This window comes from Rosa chinensis, chromosome 3, assembly GCF_002994745.2.
Source record: "Rosa chinensis cultivar Old Blush chromosome 3, RchiOBHm-V2, whole genome shotgun sequence".
Classification (NCBI taxonomy): Eukaryota; Viridiplantae; Streptophyta; class Magnoliopsida; order Rosales; family Rosaceae; genus Rosa; species Rosa chinensis.
Window position 1 is genome coordinate 13,488,823 of NC_037090.1, and position 18,361 is coordinate 13,507,183.

At 40.6% G+C, this 18,361-nt stretch overlaps 4 protein-coding genes across 4 annotated transcripts; 3 read left to right on the forward strand and 1 right to left on the reverse strand.

The window, feature by feature from the left end:
- Nucleotides 1-1,249: 1,249 nt before the first annotated feature.
- LOC112193556 (zinc finger BED domain-containing protein RICESLEEPER 2) lies at nucleotides 1,250-3,875 on the forward strand. The gene is made up of 3 exons (XM_024333743.2): nucleotides 1,250-3,067; nucleotides 3,150-3,651; nucleotides 3,737-3,875. Exons 1-3 carry the CDS (start codon nucleotides 1,283-1,285, stop codon nucleotides 3,841-3,843), a joined length of 2,394 nt encoding a protein of 797 aa, XP_024189511.1. The 5' UTR covers nucleotides 1,250-1,282; the 3' UTR covers nucleotides 3,844-3,875.
- A 1,084-nt stretch (nucleotides 3,876-4,959) lies between these two features.
- Nucleotides 4,960-7,563, forward strand: LOC112191902. The gene is made up of 3 exons (XM_024331383.2): nucleotides 4,960-5,521; nucleotides 5,712-6,212; nucleotides 6,855-7,563. The coding sequence occupies exons 2-3, from the start codon at nucleotides 5,727-5,729 to the stop codon at nucleotides 7,266-7,268; spliced, it is 900 nt and encodes a 299-aa protein (XP_024187151.1). The 5' UTR covers nucleotides 4,960-5,521; nucleotides 5,712-5,726; the 3' UTR covers nucleotides 7,269-7,563.
- A 1,284-nt stretch (nucleotides 7,564-8,847) lies between these two features.
- Nucleotides 8,848-10,550, forward strand: LOC112191903 (histone H2A). The gene is made up of 2 exons (XM_024331384.2): nucleotides 8,848-9,124; nucleotides 10,084-10,550. The coding sequence occupies exons 1-2, from the start codon at nucleotides 8,915-8,917 to the stop codon at nucleotides 10,327-10,329; spliced, it is 456 nt and encodes a 151-aa protein (XP_024187152.1). The 5' UTR covers nucleotides 8,848-8,914; the 3' UTR covers nucleotides 10,330-10,550.
- Nucleotides 10,551-17,539: 6,989 nt separating this feature from the next.
- Nucleotides 17,540-18,239, reverse strand: LOC112191491 (histone H2B.9). Its single transcript, XM_024330838.2, has one exon. The coding sequence runs from the start codon at nucleotides 18,191-18,193 to the stop codon at nucleotides 17,783-17,785; it is 411 nt and encodes a 136-aa protein (XP_024186606.1). The 5' UTR covers nucleotides 18,194-18,239; the 3' UTR covers nucleotides 17,540-17,782.
- Between the last annotated feature and the right edge of the window lie 122 nt (nucleotides 18,240-18,361).

Below are 18,361 nucleotides of genomic sequence, written 5' to 3' on the forward strand. Positions count from 1 at the left end.
CCCGAAGTATTAAAATTTATTTTATTTTCCTAAATTTTCGATCGGTTTTTGACCTAAAACCTAAACAGGCTAAACTCATTCCTCATTTCTCTCGAAGTCTCGAGCCTCCAGTTCTCCTTTGAGTCCTTTCGATCGAAACCCAAAACTCATTCCTCAATCCTCATTTCCTCTCGAAGTCTCGAGCCTCCAGACCTCCAGTACCTGCCTTCCTGGTCACCGAGACTGCCTTCCGGCTTCCTGGTCCAGCCGTCAGCTCGGGGAAGTGGTTTCGAGTCGCCAGCTTCGCCGTGGTTTCGAGTCGCCAGCTTCGCCGTGGTTTCTCCGTCGTCAGCTTCGCCGTGGTTTCGAGTCGCCAGCTTCGCCGTGGTTTCTCCGTCGTCAGCTTCGCCGTTGCTTCAAACACATAAGACTGCAAATGTAAGCCATGGATTCTTAGTTTCTTACAGTTTTGCACTTTGAGGAAGTATAGACAAACTTCGATTTCACTGCCGATGGTTTTGCAATTTTGATTTGTTTGATTGGGATTGTGAGATTACATGTGTAGGATTAGCCGATTAGGACTTAGGAGTTCAATTTGTTCGATTGGGTTTGTGAGATTACAGTTGAGTTCGTGAAGATCGATTGGGTCAGTGGATTTTGTGAAATTTGTTCGATTGGGTCAGTGGGTTTTGTGAAATTTTGATACTTACGCTTAACAATTGGATTTTTAGAGTTGAAGAGTGAGTTAAGCAAGAACTCAGATGCTTCAATGTTGTTGTGCTTCTAAATGTAGAATCTGAATTGCACTCTCTAAATGTAGAAGAAGAATAAGAAGAGCATTTGGGGTTTTGAAGTGAATTTTGCATTTTGTGTCTGACTGGTTGTACAGCATCTCCTGAATTTTGTTTTGTAGTCTATTGTTTTCTACCTTGAGGTATCCAGTCTGTCTGAGGGAAAGCCAGTAGTCATCATTGATGATTATATAGGCTGCAGTAAGGTATTACGTTGCCTGTTTTCGTTTTCCTGAATTAAAAGAGGCTTTTGGTTTAATAACTAAGAACTTCTGGAAATTTAATGGTGATGAGGTACTTTACAATTGTCTGAGAAAAGGATCTGTTTTTGTTTGTTCCCACTTTTGGAATCTAATAGAATTTTGTTTTTCGGTTTTTATCTTCTGTTCCTAGTTTCCTGTTAGGAGTGATAATTTTGAATTAATGCATTATTTGTTTGTTGCTTTTCCAGTATTTTGATTCTGGTGAAGTTGTTGTTTTGTAGTCTATTGTTTTCTACCTTCAAGAAGCTGATGGCTAGGGAGAAGAAAACTGCTCGACCTCGACCAGGTGCTTCTGGTCTTGAGGATTCTTCAACAGCCACATCACCGGCTTCTCCTCCACTGCTCGAAGCTGCAAGCCAACATGAAGTTGTAAGTGAACCTGCTGCAAGTCAACCTTCTGGAAGTGAAGCCGCAGCATCTGTAGGTGAGGCTCCTTCTGAAAAATCAGGTATAAAGCGTAGCTTTGTTTGGGACCATTTTAAAGTGTATGATAAGATTGAACATGCTAAAGATGCTAGCGGAAAAGACATTGAGATAGTTCATAAGAGAGCTTATTGCATCTACTGTCCTAGGGGAAAGGTTGGTGATTTTGCTATTGAAAGTTCTAATGGCACTTCTGGTATGATTAGGCACATTAACCAAAAGTGTAGATATTATCCTCCTAATATGGATAAGTCACAGAAAAATCTTGTCGGCGATAAATTTAAGGGCAATAAACTGACCATAGTACCTTATAATCAAGATGATTATTTAGAAGCTTGTGTAGAGATGATTGTCATTGATGAGCTGCCTTTTAGTTTTGTGGAGAAGATAGGCTTTAACAGATTTTGTATTAAAGTCTGTCCTCTTTTTGATGTTCCCTCTAGAAGGAAATTGTGTAGGATCTTTCTAAGTATGTATGATACTTCAAAGAAGGATTTGAAGAAGACTTTGAGGAAGTATAGGTTGAGTCTAACCACCGATACTTGGACTAGTGTTCAAAATGTCAATTACATGGTGCTTACTGCCCATTTTATTGACATAGATTGGAAAATGCACAAGAGGGTCATTAATTTCTGTGTGATTCAAAATCATCAAGGGGCAACAATAGGGAAGCTTATTGAGTCATGTTTAGTGCAGTGGGGAATTGAGAAAGTCATGTGCCTTACAGTTGATAATGCCTCTGCAAACAAGTCTGCTTTAGAGTGGCTTGTGTCTAGAATGAACAATTCTGCATCGTACGAGCAGATTTTGAGTGGCAAATACATGCATGTGAGATGCACTGCTCACATCACTAACTTAATAGTGGGGCATGGCTTAAAGAGGTTGCAAAAGTCTGTTTTAGCAATTAGGAATGCAGTAAAGTTTGTGAGATCTTCTCCAAAACGATTGGATTTTTTTAAGAAGACTGTGGAGAGAGAGAAAATTCCTTGTAAGGGACTTGTGTGTTTGGATGTCCCAACTAGGTGGAACAGCACCTATCTAATGATGGAAGCATCTTTGAAGTTCAAGAAAGCATTTACATTGATGGCTGAAGATGAAGATAGCAGTTTTGCGAACTACTTCAAGGAACCAGATGAAGAATATGATGAAGATGGAAATCTTATACCAAGCAAGAATAAGAGAAATAGGGTTGGACCTCCACAAGTGGAAGATTGGCAGAAGGCTGAGGTGTTTGTGGAGTTTCTAAGAGTGTTCTACGATGTCACATTGAGGGTTAGTGCATCATTGCACCCCACTGTGCACACAACTTTCCATGATGTGATTACCATGGAAAAAAACATAGATAACATGCTTTTGGGACCTCAGATGCCTACTGGATCAGAAACTGAGATAATTTTGATCGATATGGCAGCCAACATGAGATCTAGATGGTTCAAGTACTATGGTTCATTTCATGAAATCAATCACATGGTCATCATTGGCCTTGTATTAGATGCAAGGTTCAAGTTGAAGAATGTGACTCACACCTTTCAAACTGAAGGTTTAGATGATGATGAAGTGCAGAGAAGAACCTTGGAAATTAAAACGCTTCTATTTGCTCTATATGATCAGGTATACACTACTTCCATTATTTGAAATTCAGTTGCTTACTTGGTTTAAAATGATATATTAATTTCTGTCTTTTTTGTCTTAGTATGTCATGGTTGTAGATGGAGGTAGACACTTGCAAAGGCAGCAGTCTCCAGGCTCTTCATCTAGCACACTTACAAGTAGAAGCAACCACAGCAGAGGAGGAGTTAGAGGCCAGCTGCTTAATAATTGGAAGAAGGTTGTTCAAGAAAGCAGTGAGGCAGTCATAGCACATGAAGTGGATCAGTACCTGGATGCTCCATTGGACCCAACTGATGATGAAGATTGCTTTGACATCCTGTGCTGGTGGAAGATAAATGGTTGCAAGTTTCCAGTCTTGGCAGCAATAGCAAGGGATGTTCTTGGAATCCAAACCTCCACAGTAGCCTCCGAGTCTTGTTTTTCAACAGGAGGCAGAGTGATTGACTGTTTTAGGAGCTCATTAACTCCTAGAACAGTGGAGGGACTGATTTGCATGCAGAACTGGTTGCTAGGTGATGATATTGCAGAGGTTGTTGATGATTGCTCAATTGAAAACCTCGAGTTTTATGAAGAAGTTGAGCAAGGTATGAACTGTTGTAGTTTTTACATGTGTTTGACTGTTTTCAGCATTTTCACTGCATTGGCATTTACTAACTCTTTTTTTTTTAGAGCATGAAAGCACTGCATCTAGCAAAACCAATGTATGTCCAGCTCCAAATCCAAGAGCAAAAGGCAAGGGAAAGCTTGGGGCAGCTAGTAATGTGATAGATGTTTGAACTTTGTTCAATTCATTTAGTTGTGTGCACATTTTCAATGAAGTGTCAAATTGTGAACTGTAATGGATTATTAAATTATGCAGATTTGGTCTTCTTTCAGTTCTTTGAGTTGCAGTTTGCTTATTATATGATGTTTTTCTTCTTGTTTAGGTTTAGTTGCAGCTTGCTTTAATGGAAATGTAGAAATGCATTAGCTTTAGTTGCAACTTGCTTTGATACTTTGGTCTTCTTTGAGTTGTAGCTTGCTTTAATGGAAATGTAGAAATGCAAAACAGGGAAATTGATGAAATTGCAGGAGATTTTTTTTTTTTTTTTCCTTTCGGGATGTCCCGGTCCCGTCCCGGTCCCGTCCCGGTCCCGTCCCGGTCCCGTCCCGGTCCCGTCCCGGTCCCGTTCGGGTTCGGGATGGTCGGGATCAATTCTCAAAAAGTGCCGTCCCGTCCCGTCCCGTCCCGAGTTTTATTTCCGGGTCCGGGTCCGGGATCACCAGAATTTCGTCCCGTCCCGTCCCGTGCCCAGCCCTATTAAAAACTGAAAACTCCTTCATTTTATCTTCTTCATTCTTTTTCGGATATTTATTCGGTGTAAAAAAAGAAGAAGAAAAAACGTGTAATAAACAATGAGCGCTTTTAGACTACTAAACATGACTTGTTGACAAAGTAAACTTTTTTTTTTTGGTACAAAAAGTAAAAACACATTTAATTTATCTATTTTATTTTTCTCGGATATTTATTCGGCGTAAAAAATGGAGAAAAATAAAAAAGTGACTATTCAACTAGGTAAAGGATCTAAAAACTCTTTTATCTTATCTTTCTTTATCATTTTTCTCGGACCTTTATTCGCGTAAAGAAGAAGAAAAGGAAAACGTGTAATAAACACTGCCCTATTTTGGACAACAACAAAAATCTATCCGTAAATTTTGTGAGAGACAAAAATCTAATGCGGGTCTAAGCCGAACGTTGACCTGGCCCAATCCACCTAAAAATCTCCCCTCTTGATTGACCGACCGATAGGAATCCGAGGTGGCAACGTGGACGTCCCTGATTCGATCCCACAAACCGCCACATGTATCGGGTCCATTTTGACCCAAATATCCCGTCTTCTTCTCCCTATAAACAAACAACCAAAACCCCCAAAATCCCCCTCTATCCGAATCCGATCCTCTCTTCTTCCTCTGATCCGTTTCGCCGATCTCGTCCGACTATGATTCTGTGACCCGATAACCCGACCCGATCGTTTCGTTTCGTTCTTCTCGATGCTCTGAACTAAACCCCCTTTCGATTCCGACCCCACGCAGAAAAAAAAAAGCTAGCTTTTTCTTGTTCGCCATTGCTTCCCGATCTGGATAACGCACGGGCTTAGGGTTTCGGAGAGCATTAAGAAATGCCTTCGGTGCCCGGTCAACTCCTTCTTCGACCCTCGGTCTCTTCTTTGACTTCTTTGCACGGCGGCTCATGCTCTCATCGTCTGAAACGTCTCGAAAAAGGTGATCGGCGCGGCAATCTTAGTTAACATTAGGTTTTTAGTCGCTCTTTCCTCAGTTGGATTTTGAGAAGTTTTTTGGTAGAGAAATCGTTGGAGGTTTTGGGATCGAGGAATTTCTAAAGCTCAGAAAGCTCTCATTTCGGTTTTTTGAGTTCTTGATCTCAAGGGTTTTGTAGCTCTAGATTTTTACGAGGTAAAGATCTTAACTTTTATGTATTTTGTGTCACTTTCAGGTTAAATTACATGGCTAAGATTGTTATGAGCTTATGAACTTGTTGTTCTGAATGGTCGTATTATTACTTTATGAATTTATCCTCGGTTAATTTATATATGTGTGACCTGGTATTAGTCGAACTAACTTGGGCGTTATTGGAATTATGTAGAATTTGATATTGTAGATGGACATTAGCTCTCTTTGTGGTAAGTCGGTGTTGCAAGATGTAGGCTGCTCTCTGGGTTTGCAGTGCTCTGCGAGCCAAAAGCAACATCCTAGTAGCTCTCTCTGCCAGGATTTGGTACGGAACCTTGAAATTTCTCTCGGCGAGTCCTTGAATATCAAAGAAGCTGGAGAGGAGTCATTGAATGGCAAAGATGTTGGAAAAGAGTCCTTTGATGTTAAAATTGATGGAGATGTGGAACATGCTTCTAATAGGGATGATATTAGCGGCATGGAGAAGGGAAACACATGCGCGAGTCCTAAAGAACATGAGGGAACATGCAAGCCAATGTGCTTGAACAAATGTGCAACCTTTCCTACTACTAATTTGGTGCTGCCTCCTGATGGTTCCTCAGATGCGGAAGAGGAGGAACCTGAAACAGCTTTGCGTTGGCTATTCGGGGAGGAACATTATAACCAAGGCTACTCACGCTCAGTGTCTTTGCCCGTAAGTTTTGAATGTTCTTTGGTGAAGTCTGTTGATCTGCTAGGATACCTTTACTTTCTTTGATACTATGTTTTCATGTTTTGTTTTCCCATTCAATCACTAGGATTCTGATTTAAGTGTTGTTAGGATCATGAGCTACTAGTAGAGTCTACCTGGCTCCATACATTTCACATTCTACATTTCCCTATTCATTTGTGTATGTGAATCGTTCTATTATATTGGTTTTCTTGTTATATTCAGTAGCCTTTCCCCATGTCCTCATTAAGTCGTTATCTAGCATATCTTGATTGTTCTAAAAGCTACTTTCCTGTATCAGTTACAAGATGAATGATTCTCTGATTACAGTTTAAACCTAAAGGGAAGGTAGAAACTAGAATTAGTTTATCTTTAAATAGACAAGACTTTTGTAATTGATAATTTTGATATGGAAAGTAGATCATTATGCTGTCTTCAAGTAGTTTTGGATGGCTTGAACTGGCTACTTGGAAAGAAATATTGTGATGGTCTACAGTAGAAGAGAAATTTGGGTATCAGATTTGGATACATCGATTGTCCCTATCTCTCTTGTAATACGATATACAATAATGGAAGAGCTTCCTCAGGTCTTGGGTTAATTGATTATTTGTTTTATGCTTTGTGCAGTCTCCTTTGAAGCTTCTTTCTGCTATGAAAGGCAGTAGAGAGAAAGAGGGTTTATCTACTGGGAAACTCACAGTCAAATGGGCCCCCGATGTGTATGATCCCCCGGTTACGTTGATGTCGCACACAGTTAAAAGCAACAAACAGCAGAAGTCTAAAAACAAGAAAAATTGGAAGAGAGATGGAAAGAAGGGGCAAAGGAGCAACACTTCAAGAGGAAAGGACAAGAAGCAGTATCGTAAAGGTGGGGCTTCTGAGAGGGGTCACAGATCTCTGGATCCCCGCGAAATGATATCTGACAGAAACGATGAATTTGGTGATTTTGTTGGCAGCCGAGAACCACCTTCTTATTGTGGGAGTTCCTTCTTGAAAAATTCGCTCACCAACATGCATTACCCAGTTGCAGAAGCCTTGTGAGCAACATATTTTTCGGAACATCTCTCATCCTGCTGCATTGTACATAAATAATTTTCACGAACTGGTTTTGTTGATTGGTGACTTGAAAAACTTGTAATAGTCTGCTACTCGATGTGTGTCCATGCAGGTCCTGACCCAGTGTGGTGATCTGATTATTATTTTTATGTATAATGTATATTGCTTATGTTGTTGGACCGATTTGTGTTGGCCTGGCTTGTTTGCATTTGGATTGGTACTTTTAACCTATGATTAAAGGCTTTTGTGTATAAACTGTGGTTGCTTGTGTTCTTCTGGATCTGGAATTTGTTGGTTTCCTAGTGTCGTTGGTACTTTTATAGATGATTTAAGAGGCTTAGAAAAGGTTACTTTTGATCTTAAAGAGCTAATTAATGAACCTTATAATGTCGAGTTTTGCACAAACCGGGTGAAAAATAGAGAGGGTTTATCCCGATTACTTCAGTTACTTTGAGCTCTGTAATGTTCATTTGGTGGTGGCGGAACAGGGTTTTATCAACCTCATATCATGCCCTGGAGATTCTGAAATTCACAATGTAACTGTGTGATTCTAAGATTAGTGTTTACTGGGAACGAAAACGATTTTGTTGAATGCCAACAAAAGTTTTGTAGATGGAGGACAGAAGTCTAAGCCTATTAAGCGTGATAGTAAAACGAACACCACTTCTCGTATTCAATTTTTTTTAATGTTTTTTTTTTTCTTTTTCAAAGATGGCAAAAATCAATTAAGATGGAAATATGAGTGTGTATTTGGTGGGGTGGCAAGACAATGACTTCTCATTTAGGAGGTCAAGTGTTCGAGTCCCATTTGAAATTAGTTAATTTCAGTAAGCTAGACATACAAACACAACAAATGAATGCAATGATTAGACTCTTAAAGAAAGTTTTACGGTACATCAATATACCGATACATCAAGTAGATTAATTTGATTAAGAAGAAGACTAGCTCCATTCATCAGTAGACTAGTATGTGACTATTTTATTTCTATATAAATTAGTCTAATACTGTATCGAATTAAGTCGACTTTTGCATCTGTAAAACTTCCTTTAGAATTAGTCACATACTAATTTATTAATGAAGAAAGTTATTTTACTTCTGAATAAAATTAATCTACTTGATACATCGATATTTTACTGTACAGTAGATGAACATAATTCTAAAACAAATTTCTTCCCTTCTTTGTTTCTTCTCATTGTTCTGCTGTACTAATCTTTTCTTATCAACACTTTTACTTCGTAGAAAGAAAAAAAAGAGTAAAAAGTAAAAATATTTAAAAAACCTCTTGAAACGACAAGACTAAGTGAACAAAACGACCGGCATTGGAAATGAATGAAACAGTGGGCCCAATTATCAACATTTGGAGCACCACCATGTGACCAGCGTCTTTGTCACTATTTTCACTCCCTTTGTCCAACCTCACCATACTCGTGCATCGCCAACTCAGTTTCTCCCACAGCCGTCGATCTCACCAATCCAACGGCCCACCTTCCCCGACCTCCAAACCATGGTTGATGCTCTAACCATACCCAGTATATAACCATATATTTATACTCTCGAGTCTGAGCTCCACTCCCCTCAAATTTTACTTTATTACTTTTTCTCTGTTTAATTCCAGGCCGAGGTTTGAGCTATGGAGACCGGAGGCAAGTTCAAGAAGGGCGCCGGAGGCAGGAAGGCCGGCGGTCCCAAGAAGAAGCCGGTGACCCGGTCGACCAAAGCCGGACTGCAGTTCCCCGTCGGAAGAATCGGCCGGTACTTGAAGAATGGCCGGTACGCTCAGCGGGTCGGATCCGGAGCTCCGGTTTACCTTGCTGCTGTGCTCGAGTACCTTGCTGCTGAGGTAATTTCACTTTTGAAGCTTCTTCTCTGTTTTTGATTCAGCTGATCAGTTGCTTAGTGTTGTTAGGGTGTGTGCGTTTTGATTGGAAGTTGAGATCTGTGTGGTTGGTTTGGAAATGTGGGAGAATTGGAGAGGAAAAGTTAGGGGTTTGTGATTATAGAGCTAATTAACTTCATTGGGGATCAGCTTAGCTTACTTCAACTGTGAATGTTCATCTTGGTTAGGTTTTGGGAGTTCTGTAATATGTGAATTACTTCAAATTGACATTGAAATTGGCCCTCTGGAATTTAGGTTGTTTAACTTTAGTATGTAGCTGAGCTAATATATTAGGTTTGAATTTGGGTTGCATGCTTGCATTTCCTCAATTTTTGAAAAAGGATGAGTTGTTAGCAGGATCCCTTTTGTTGATAGGAATCGAAAGGGATCGCATAGTTGGGGCCACCCGGCAATTTGAGTCAAAGATCTGAGCTTCCTGTGTTTTAGATCCCCATTTAAGAGTCAATCTTTCAACAACAAGCAGAATTTGAAATTGTTGATCGATTTGGCTGTTGTAGTGGTTATTTCTGTATTTTCGGAAATATAGTGTTCATCTATTTATGTGGACATAGTTGAATAACTAAATGATTGCCGATTTGGTAGATTTTTAGTAAAGATGATCTGTGAATATAGACCTAACAAATGGATGATTCGTATCATTGAATCGCATTCAAAGTTGGGCCCACATGTATCCGTTTCGTATATTTCTTGAAAGAAGATCCCTGCAATTTGAGAATGTAAATTTAATATGCGATTGATGGCTAAGTTGCTTTATTTCTAGGGTTCTATATAATGTGGTTTATGCGTGCCTAAATTTTTTAGACTTGGGTATCTATCCCATTTAGAGCTGCAAGCACATCTTTGTATATAGCATGAAGCAAGTACTATAAGTTGGTGAGAACTGACAAGACTGTTTTGCTTAGGTTTTGGAATTGGCTGGAAATGCTGCCAGAGACAACAAGAAGAATCGCATAATCCCAAGGCACGTGCTATTGGCTGTGAGGAATGATGAAGAACTCGGAAAGCTGCTTGCTGGTGTGACAATTGCTCATGGTGGTGTGCTTCCCAACATCAACCCTGTGCTTCTGCCAAAGAACTCTGGGAAGACGGCTGCGAAGGAGCCAAAGTCTCCATCCAAAGCCACCAAGTCCCCTAAGAAGGCGGCTTAGGCTTAACTTCTCTCAGTACTCTGATCTGATCAGTAGTGTATGTGGTAGTCATGTATCTCTGTATGAAATCTACCTGTTTGTATTTCATTTCTAGGGTTGCTCGTTATGCCCTTAGGATTTCATATCATTGTACAAGCTTTATTTCCATTTCCTGTTGAACATCGATCCTTCATTTCAGATGAAATGAAATTTGCCTGACTCCTAAATTATTGCCTGTGAAATTTGCACTTGGAAATCTGGAATAATTGTATTAACTAATGTTCTTTTAGGAGGTTGGTTTGGGTTGCATTCTTTCATTCATATTTTCATACTGGAAAAATAGCTACCGCTGATAACAAATGAAGTGAGCAACTTTTCAATTAAACTTCAAGCTCTTCAGTTGACTTCAGAAATCACATTCCTGACTATAAAAAGATACAAACTTACAGACTCATATTGTTAGAGAACTAAGACTAGACGTTTAGAACAAACAGCTACGATGAGAAGCCTCTGGAACATGAGGCACTGAAGAAATTAAAGTTGGAAGGCTTGAACAATGCTTTGGAAAGCCCATTCTGCCCGCATCTACTTCTTTACAGATCATGGCCGATTTGGCAAAAAGCGTCCACTGTAAAGTTAGCTTCACTGAAAACATGTTTAAAGAAAATTGTGTACAAAACAATAGCAAAGGGTTTTGGTGTCTCTTACAATCACTTTAATCTCCAAGGAGACAGCATTTTAATCATTGATGTACTCAAGAAGAATCATTGATAGAGTCTCCTTCCACTTAATCTTCGTTTAGAGCAGCAGCAAGACCATTGTAAGGCGATTCCTTCTAGTTACTTTGGCACTAACAAGGAGGTAGAACAATTCCATTTGAGTTTCTGATAGCAAAACCATAAGCTGCATCAGCATCACTACTGATAGAATTGAAATTTAGCCCAACTTTGGGGGTTCAAAGGCTTTCATGGAATGCAGTTAGCCTTGGAAACTTGAGGGGACCTTTCGGGGTATTAGCTTGCCTGAATTCAGAAGTACATTACAAGGCTGGGGTTTGAGCTGCAACTTTTTTCTCAATCCAAAAATTTCAATGCTTTAAGGTAAGTGAAAGGGTGCATTGCAGTAATCCGATCAAGGTATCAGGTATGTTCTTGGCATAACCTCAAAGCATTGAACACCAATGCGGTACAACATATTGTGTGAAACTGTTAACAGCAGTGTCAACGGCCAAAACACAAATTTTTAAACACATAACAACATATTGATACTCCTCTTCTCATTTTAGCCACTCGGCATGGCAAATGAGTTTGGAAGTGCCTTTGCTTTCATTCCTCATAAGCTAATCTAAGACACTTTTACTTTTCCGATGGGAACTCTAAAGCTAAGAATTATGCATTTTCTTCTAGACCCGGGCAAAAAAGGGATGGAACTTAATTTCTGTTTTCTTTACCCTTTGTCCAGCGTGGAATGACTTCCTGCCATTATAAACTAATCATCCATACTAAGAGAGACACATAGAAATGTCTATTTCAAACCAAGTTTCAGCTCCAACGACAATTAAAAATTGCCACCCTATTCTGATATGAGATTGATTGGAGCAAATCAATTTGACAATAATTCCTCACTATTTTATCATACGTTTGAATAGTTTTCATTCTTCAATCTTGAAAAATTAATTAATCAGAACGCAATTATTTTTCAATTTCATCAATTTATTGCATGCATTATATCTAGTTGCACCAAACAACATCCAGAAAACCCAGATCCCAAACGATTCTATTTCATTATGTTCAGATGTCAATCCCAATCAATTTGACAACAATGAACAATTCCTCGCTCCAATCAATATTGTTGGGCCATCCCTCCTTAATTGGAGGAAGAAGAACGTGGGAGGCAAAGAAAGAAAGCAAGATAAAAAAAGCGGCAGACAAAAAGGGAAAAGCATGCTGCAGAAGACAGGGAAAGAAAAGTTGCAGAAGACAGGGAAAGAAAAGTAGCAGAAGATAGGGAAAAGAGAAAAACCTGCAGCCGGCATTGGAGAGAGAGCTGGAGAGAGAGTGTGGGATATATATAATCCCATATCGGCAGTCGAAGAAGTACAAGAACAAGAAAGGAAGAGGAGAGTGCAGAAAAGAGGCCGAGAGCCCAACCTACAAACTGTGTGAGAAAAACATCTTCATCCAAGTAGAGAGTGAAGAGTGTTTTACTACATGTTGAGAGTGTAGTTGTGGTTAGGTAGCAAAACAAGTGTGAAAGAGAGTTTCCTTCAAGTAGTTGTTCTTGAAGTTGTGTATCTCTTGTACCCACATTATCATAGTGGAAGTTCTTGTTGTTGCTGCTCCGTGGACGTAGGCATTTTGCTGAACCACGTTATTTCTGGTGTTCACTTTCCTTTACTCGTTTTATTTCTTTGCATATTATCCTTTTGTGGTTGGAGTTATTATTTCCATTCTATTAATTTTCCCAACAGTGGTATCAGAGCACTTGGTTCGTAAGGTGCTAGAATGGAAAGTTCACGGAGTACCATGATCCGACTCAACCACTCTAATTGGATTACATGGAAGCCGAGAATGGAGGATATTCTCTATTGCAAAGATTTGCATGAGCCAATCGTAGGAGAGGCGGCCAAGCCGGAAGGAACTTCAGTTCCGACTTGGACTAAGATGAACCGCAAAGCCATCGGTTACATCCGCGAATGGGTGGATGACAGTGTATTCCACCATGTGTCTAATGAAACCAATGCACGTGAATTATGGCTGAAGTTGACGTCCTTGTTCGAGAAGAAGACTGCTGCCAAGAAAGCATTTCTAATCAAGGAGCTCGTAAACATGAAGTACAAAGATGGTGTTAGAGTGACCGAGCACCTCAACAACTTCCAAAGTACAATCAATCAATTGGCCACGATGGACATGAAGATTGATGACGAGTTGCAAGCCTTGTTGCTATTGGGATCATTGCCGGACAATTGGGAGACCTTTGTTGTAACTGTAAGTAATTCTGCTCCAGATGGTGTATTGTCTATGGATAATGTTAAAAATAACATGTTGAATGAAGAAACAAGAAGAAAATCTTCAAGCTCGGACAATAGCCAAGTCTTTGTGACGGAGCATAGAGGAAGGAGCAAAAGCAGAGGACCCAAAGGCCATGGAAGAAGTATGAGCAGATCCAGAACAAGATTCAATGGAAAATGCCATCATTGTGGTATTTTTGGCCACATGAAGAAGAATTGCAACAAATTGAAGAAGGATCCGAAGGAGGGTCGAGATGGCAATACTCATCAACCGAACGATGACACGAGAAACACTGCAGCTTCCGTGTCTCATGATGAATGTGAGTTCCTTTGTCTTGAAGGTGAATGCTTACATGTTGATGATTGTTCCGGTGTTGCATGGGTCGTTGATTCTGGAGCCTCTTTCCATGCTACTCCACACTTGGAGTACTTCACTACATACCAAGGCGGTGACTTTGGGAGGGTGAAGATGGGCAATGATGGTTACTCCAAGATTTCAGGAATTGGAGATATTTGTTTTGAGACCGATTTGGGTAACAAGCTTATGTTAAAAGATGTTAGATATGTTCCGGGTCTACGTCTCAATTTGATGTCAACCGGTGTGCTTGACCGACAAGGGTTTCATCATCATGGAGGTGATCAAAAGTGGAGGCTTACCAAGGGATCGTTGGTGATTGCTAGAGGGAAGATGTGTTGCATCCTCTATAAGACATATGGCAAAATATGCAAAGGAGAATTGAATGTTGCAGACGACTCTTCTCCAAGTCTATGGCACAAGCGACTAGGTCATATGAGTGAGAAGGGATTGCAAGTTTTGGCAAAGAAGTCTCTAATTCCCTTTGCCAAAGGTACCTCACTTGACTCTTGTGATTATTGTTTATTTGGTAAACAACATAAAGTTAGTTTCACAAGAACATTTACGAGGAAAGAAAATGTATTAGACCTAGTACACTCAGATGTATGTGGCCCCATGGAAGTTGAATCAGTAGGCCATAATAAATATTTTGTCACTTATATTGATGATGCTTCACGAAAGGTTTGGGTTTATTTGTTGAAATCAAAAGACCAGGTGTTTCAAACCTTTAAGGAATTTCATGCCATGGTGGAAAGGGAGACAGGAAGATCCCTCAAATGTATCCGTAGTGACAATGGAGGAGAATATACTTCGAACGAGTTCAGAGATTATTGTTCGAAGCATGGCATCAAACACGTGAAGACAATTCCTGGCACCCCACAACATAATGGTGTCGCAGAGAGGATGAACCGCACCATTCTAGAAAAAGTGAGAAGCATGCTGAAGACGGCCAACCTGACAAAGAAGTTTTGGGGCGAAGCAATGACAACTGCATGTTACCTTATTAACCGAACACCATGTGTACCGTTGGGCTTGGAGACTCCCGAAGGCGTATGGACCGGTAGAAGCGCTTCATATTCCCACTTGAGGGTGTTTGGGTGCAAAGCATTTGCACATGTGCCAAAGGAGCAAAGATCAAAGCTGGATGACAAGGCCATGCCGTGTATCTTTCTTGGATATGGCAATGAAGAGATGGGCTACCGATTGTGGAATCCAAAGACCAAGAAATTGTTCAGAAGCAGAGATGTGGTGTTCCATGAAGGTCAAACCATTGCGGATTTTGACAAAAATGAAGTAGAACATGCAGACCAGCTCACATACGATTCATCACCGTTTCAAGAAGAACCTAGTGACAAAGCTCAAGATATGGTAAATGAAGATGTTCCTGATATGGCGGAAGCAGAAGCAGCAGAACCTGAAGATAATGATCAGGGGGAGCCAAATCAGGGGGAGCAGCTAGAAAATGCCCAAGTACCAGTTCGAAGATCCAACAGAGAGCCAAAGCCAAATACCAAGTATCATTCTTCACAGTATATATTGGTGACTAGTGATGGAGATGATCCATATTCCAGATACATTCTGTTGACCAATGATGGAGAGCCTGAATGCTTTGAGGAGGCAAAGACTCATGCAGACTGTGATAAGTGGATGTTGGCGATGAAGTCTGAAATAGAGTCCTTATTGAAGAATGACACCTATGAATTGGTGGAGCTTCCTAAAGGCAGAAAAGCACTCAAAAATAAATGGGTGTTCAAGTTGAAGAGAGATGAGAATGAACAGTTGACAAAGTTCAAGGCTCGCTTGGTAGTGAAAGGTTTTGGGCAGAAGGAAGGAATAGATTTTGATGAGATCTTCTCACCAGTTGTCAAGATGACTTCTATCAGAATCATTTTGGGCATGGCAGCTAGCATGGATCTTGAGGTGGAGCAGTTAGATGTGAAAACTGCATTTCTTCATGGTGATTTGGAAGAAGAAATATACATGGAGCAACCAGAAGGTTTCGAAGTCGAGGGAAAGCAGCACATGGTTTGCAAGTTGAAGAAAAGTCTATACGGGCTTAAGCAAGCGCCAAGGCAATGGTATAAGAAATTTGACTCATTCATGGTGGGTCATGGGTACAAGAGAACTGATGCAGATCCATGTGTGTATCTCCAGCGGTTTACTGGAGGTAACTTCATTATCTTGTTGCTCTATGTTGATGATATGTTAATAGTGGGCAAAGATGTTTCTATGATTCGCAAGTTGAAAGCAGATTTATCAAAGTCATTTGATATGAAAGACTTAGGGCCAGCTAAACAGATTTTGGGCATGGAGATTACTCGTGACAGGCAGGCGAAGAAATTATGGCTGTCACAGGAGAGGTATGTTGAACGAGTGCTTGAAAGGTTCAACATGAAAGAAGCTAAGTCAGTAAGCTCACCTCTAGGTAATCATTTCAAGTTAAGCAGATTATCATGTCCAACTACACAAGTGGAGAAAGACAAGATGGCAGGTATCCCTTACTCGTCAGCTGTTGGTAGTCTTATGTATGCCATGGTATGCACTCGCCCTGATATTGCACATGCAGTTGGTGTTGTTAGTAGATATCTTTCTAATCCTGGCAGAGAGCATTGGGAAGCTGTCAAGTGGATACTCAAATATTTGAGGGGCACCTCAAAGTTGTGTTTATGTTTTGGTGGATCAGAACCAATCTTGGAAGGTTTTACAGATGCAGATTTGGCAGGAGACCTTGATAATCGAAAGTCCACTTCTGCATACTTATTTACATTTTCTGGGGGAGCTGTGTCATGGCAGTCCAAGTTACAGAAGTGTGTTGCATTATCCACCACAGAATCAGAGTACTTAGCAGCAAATGAAGCTGGCAAGGAAATGATATGGCTGCAAAGGTTCGTTCAAGAGTTGGGTGTGAAGCAAGGAAATTATGTGGTACATTGTGATAGTCAGAGTGCTATTCACTTGAGCAAAAATTCAATGTATCACCCTCGCACTAAGCACATTGATCATCGGTATCATTGGATCCGAGATGCAGTGTCAAAGAAGTTTTTCCAGTTGAGGAAAATCCACACCAACAAGAACATTTCAGATATGTTGACCAAAGTTGTTCAACAGCAAAAGTTTGAGTTTTGCAGAAGCGCGTCAGGACTGACGCATCCCTCCATCTAAGTCGGGAGGGGGAGATTGTTGGGCCATCCCTCCTTAATTGGAGGAAGAAGAACGTGGGAGGCAAAGAAAGAAAGCAAGATAAAAAAAGCGGCAGACAAAAAGGGAAAAGCATGCTGCAGAAGACAGGGAAAGAAAAGTTGCAGAAGACAGGGAAAGAAAAGTAGCAGAAGATAGGGAAAAGAGAAAAACCTGCAGCCGGCATTGGAGAGAGAGCTGGAGAGAGAGTGTGGGATATATATAATCCCATATCGGCAGTCGAAGAAGTACAAGAACAAGAAAGGAAGAGGAGAGTGCAGAAAAGAGGCCGAGAGCCCAACCTACAAACTGTGTGAGAAAAACATCTTCATCCAAGTAGAGAGTGAAGAGTGTTTTACTACATGTTGAGAGTGTAGTTGTGGTTAGGTAGCAAAACAAGTGTGAAAGAGAGTTTCCTTCAAGTAGTTGTTCTTGAAGTTGTGTATCTCTTGTACCCACATTATCATAGTGGAAGTTCTTGTTGTTGCTGCTCCGTGGACGTAGGCATTTTGCTGAACCACGTTATTTCTGGTGTTCACTTTCCTTTACTCGTTTTATTTCTTTGCATATTATCCTTTTGTGGTTGGAGTTATTATTTCCATTCTATTAATTTTCCCAACAAATATGACAACAATGAACAATTCCTCCCTATTATAGCTTGAATAGTTTGCATTCTTCATCTTGAAAAATTAATCAGAACCAATTATTTTTTTTATCAATTTATTGCACGCATCATAATCCCAGTTGCACCAAACAACATCCCAAAAACCACAACCCAAACGATTCTATTCCATTGTGTTTCCGGATGTCAATCCCAATCTACAAAACATACAAACTCAAAAACTCCATCCTGCACCAAATCCAGAAATCTCGATGTCATCCACTCTACCAAATCCAAACACCAAACAACAACAACAAAAACAAAAAATAATCTAACAGCTTGTAAACTTGGTGACCGCCTTGGTTCCCTCCGAAACTGCATGCTTGGCCAGCTCTCCAGGCAACACCAACCTAACAGCAGTCTGGATCTCCCTCGACGTAATGGTCGGCTTCTTGTTGTACCTGGCCAACCTCGAGGCCTCCTGCGCCAGCTTCTCAAAAATATCATTGATAAAACTATTCATGATCCCCATGGCCTTGCTGGAGATACCAATGTCCGGATGAACCTGCTTCAGAACCTTGAAGATGTAGATCTTATAGGTCTCCGTGCTCTTCTTTACCTTCTTCTTCTTCTTCATCTCCACGCCGCCTTCCTTGGGGATCTTCTTCTCCGCCTTCGGTTTCTTCTCCGCCGCCGGGGACTTCTCCGCCACCGGCTTCTTCTCGGCCTTCGTCGGAGCCATTGATTGTGATTTGATGATGATCGAACTATGAGAAAGAGAGAGTGAATTCAGGGGTTTCGGTGGAGGGTGCATGGAATGTTATATAGGGCGGGAGGTGGGTTGTGATTGGAGGAGGGGTTTTGGAGGGGATCGGTGACGTGGAGGATTTGGAAACCCAAGGTTGATTTC